At 34.0% G+C, this 1832-nt stretch overlaps 1 protein-coding gene across 3 annotated transcripts in view; it reads left to right on the top strand.

Annotated features, from left to right (window-relative positions):
• Window positions 1-404: 404 nt before the first annotated feature.
• The window catches only part of LOC106872431 (glycogenin-1), a 31995-nt gene continuing 30567 nt past the window's right edge, over window positions 405-1832 (top strand). For all 3 annotated transcript variants that reach the window (XM_014919432.2, XM_014919431.2, XM_052970204.1), the window contains exon 1: window positions 405-547. In XM_014919432.2, the coding sequence (XP_014774918.1) occupies window positions 535-547 (13 nt within the window). In that variant the 5' untranslated portion in view covers window positions 405-534. The remainder of the gene's footprint in view (window positions 548-1832) is intronic.

The raw sequence follows: 1832 nt of genomic DNA, 5'->3' as shown, positions 1-1832 counted from the left end.
TTTCGTTCAGAGTTCAAATTCCGCCGAGGTCGACCTTGCCGTTCATCTTTTTAGGGTCGATAAAATAAATGCCTGTTGAATGCTGGGTCGATGTAATTGACTTATTCTCTCCCCCGAAATTACTAGCCTTGTGCCGAAATTTGAAATCAATATTGGATAATTATAGATATAATCCCTCTTAGATAACAATAAAATATAATTTATTATATATTCTAAAGGTGTTTGCAAGAAAAAGAAATTTATTTTAAAACGTTTTTTCTTTATAGTATTAGGCTTTCATAATTTAATGAATCATAGATTACAAGATCTATATTTTTTCCCCGAAAATCTATTTTTAAAGAATATCTGAATGTTTGCCAGCGACGTGGGTTTTAAAAATTGTATCTCTTTTTGTCTTCCGTAGTTTTCTCTTCGAACCTGTTTGTTACTTGTCTCATCACATGATCGGAAGTTACGTATTTCTACGTTCTTTGCCCTTCTGGTCAAGGTCGGGTGTCTACTGCTGCTGTTGTTGCCTTGTAGACTGAGTTGAACATGGCAGAAGGAGGTAGGTCTCTCAGCTCTGATAATATTTTATTTCAGACAGGTTTACAACTTTAAAAAACGTCTTTCTCAGTAATATAACTATACTTTTTCATTATACCATTACTGAAATAAGTGATTCCATATTTCTTCTTCTCTGTCCCAACAACTTCTCCATATCACCATTTTTCGCTGCTGTTGAACTTCTTCGTTTCATGTTTATTGATCAGATTTGTCACCACTCATCCGTAATTGTGTTTTCTCTTATTCAAATCCCTCTCTATTACAAACCCTCTCAGTATGCTGTATTGTAAGTGATGTTTCCATTGTTGTTATACGTCGTTAAATGAACTTCAAAAATTTAATCGTTTATAATGTTAAAAAATATACGTAAGGGCGCAGACATGGCTGTGTGGTTGAGAATTTCACTTCCCAATCATAAAGTTCTGGGTTCGATTCTATTGTCTGGCGTCTTGGGCACATGTATTTTCCTATAGCCTTGGGTTTGCTAATACTTTGTGAATAGAATTTGGACAGAAAGTGCACAGAAGCCCACCGCGTGCACGCTTCTGCGCATCTCTCTCTACTCGTATATGTTTATGTTTACACTGATTTAAAATTCGGTGTTATGTTCCTCTTCGTGTCCCGTAAACTAGTGGTTCTATATATATATATATATAGATCGATGAAATAAGTACTATGCTCGACTAAACATATAAAGGTGGTGCCCCAGCATGGTCGCAGTCCAATGCTTGAAACCAGTAAAAGAATAAAAGAAAATATGTTCTTTGCTGTAGATACTGTGTATTTTCATCCAAAGGTGGGGTAGAAAGGTTCACCTTTTTGTTTCCACATCAATAAATCTACTGAGAACATGAAGAGAACATGCAGTTCTTTGAAACATATTTCTACTGAGTTAATAATGACTCTTAACATTTTATAAGAGTTGACATAATTAGTTTTCATATGAAAAATGTACGTCAAAGATCAAGTTTGTTCTCAAGTGACAGTACACCAGACGTATCCTCGCAAGTTCAAAATCACCTTTTATAAAACCATTTGTCGTAATTAATTTACAAGCTTATATTTTTAATTGAAGGTTCTAGTTCTATTCCAATTTTAATGTGCCAAAATACTTAATTCTTTAATTTAAATTTAACCATGTCCGTGAATGTTTCTCTGTTCATTGCGTGGGCTGTAGTCTGGTTTCTAAATGTGAAATCAATGTCATTTTGTGTATTTCGATTGCTTGCATAAATCGTTACGTGGTGTTTTTAGGTATTACTTGCGTTAATTTTTTTTTTTTTTTT

This window comes from Octopus bimaculoides, chromosome 8 (assembly GCF_001194135.2).
Source record: "Octopus bimaculoides isolate UCB-OBI-ISO-001 chromosome 8, ASM119413v2, whole genome shotgun sequence".
Classification (NCBI taxonomy): domain Eukaryota; kingdom Metazoa; phylum Mollusca; class Cephalopoda; order Octopoda; family Octopodidae; genus Octopus; species Octopus bimaculoides.
The sequence above is the reverse complement of the archived record's forward strand: the minus strand, read 5'-3'. Positions and strand labels throughout refer to the sequence as shown.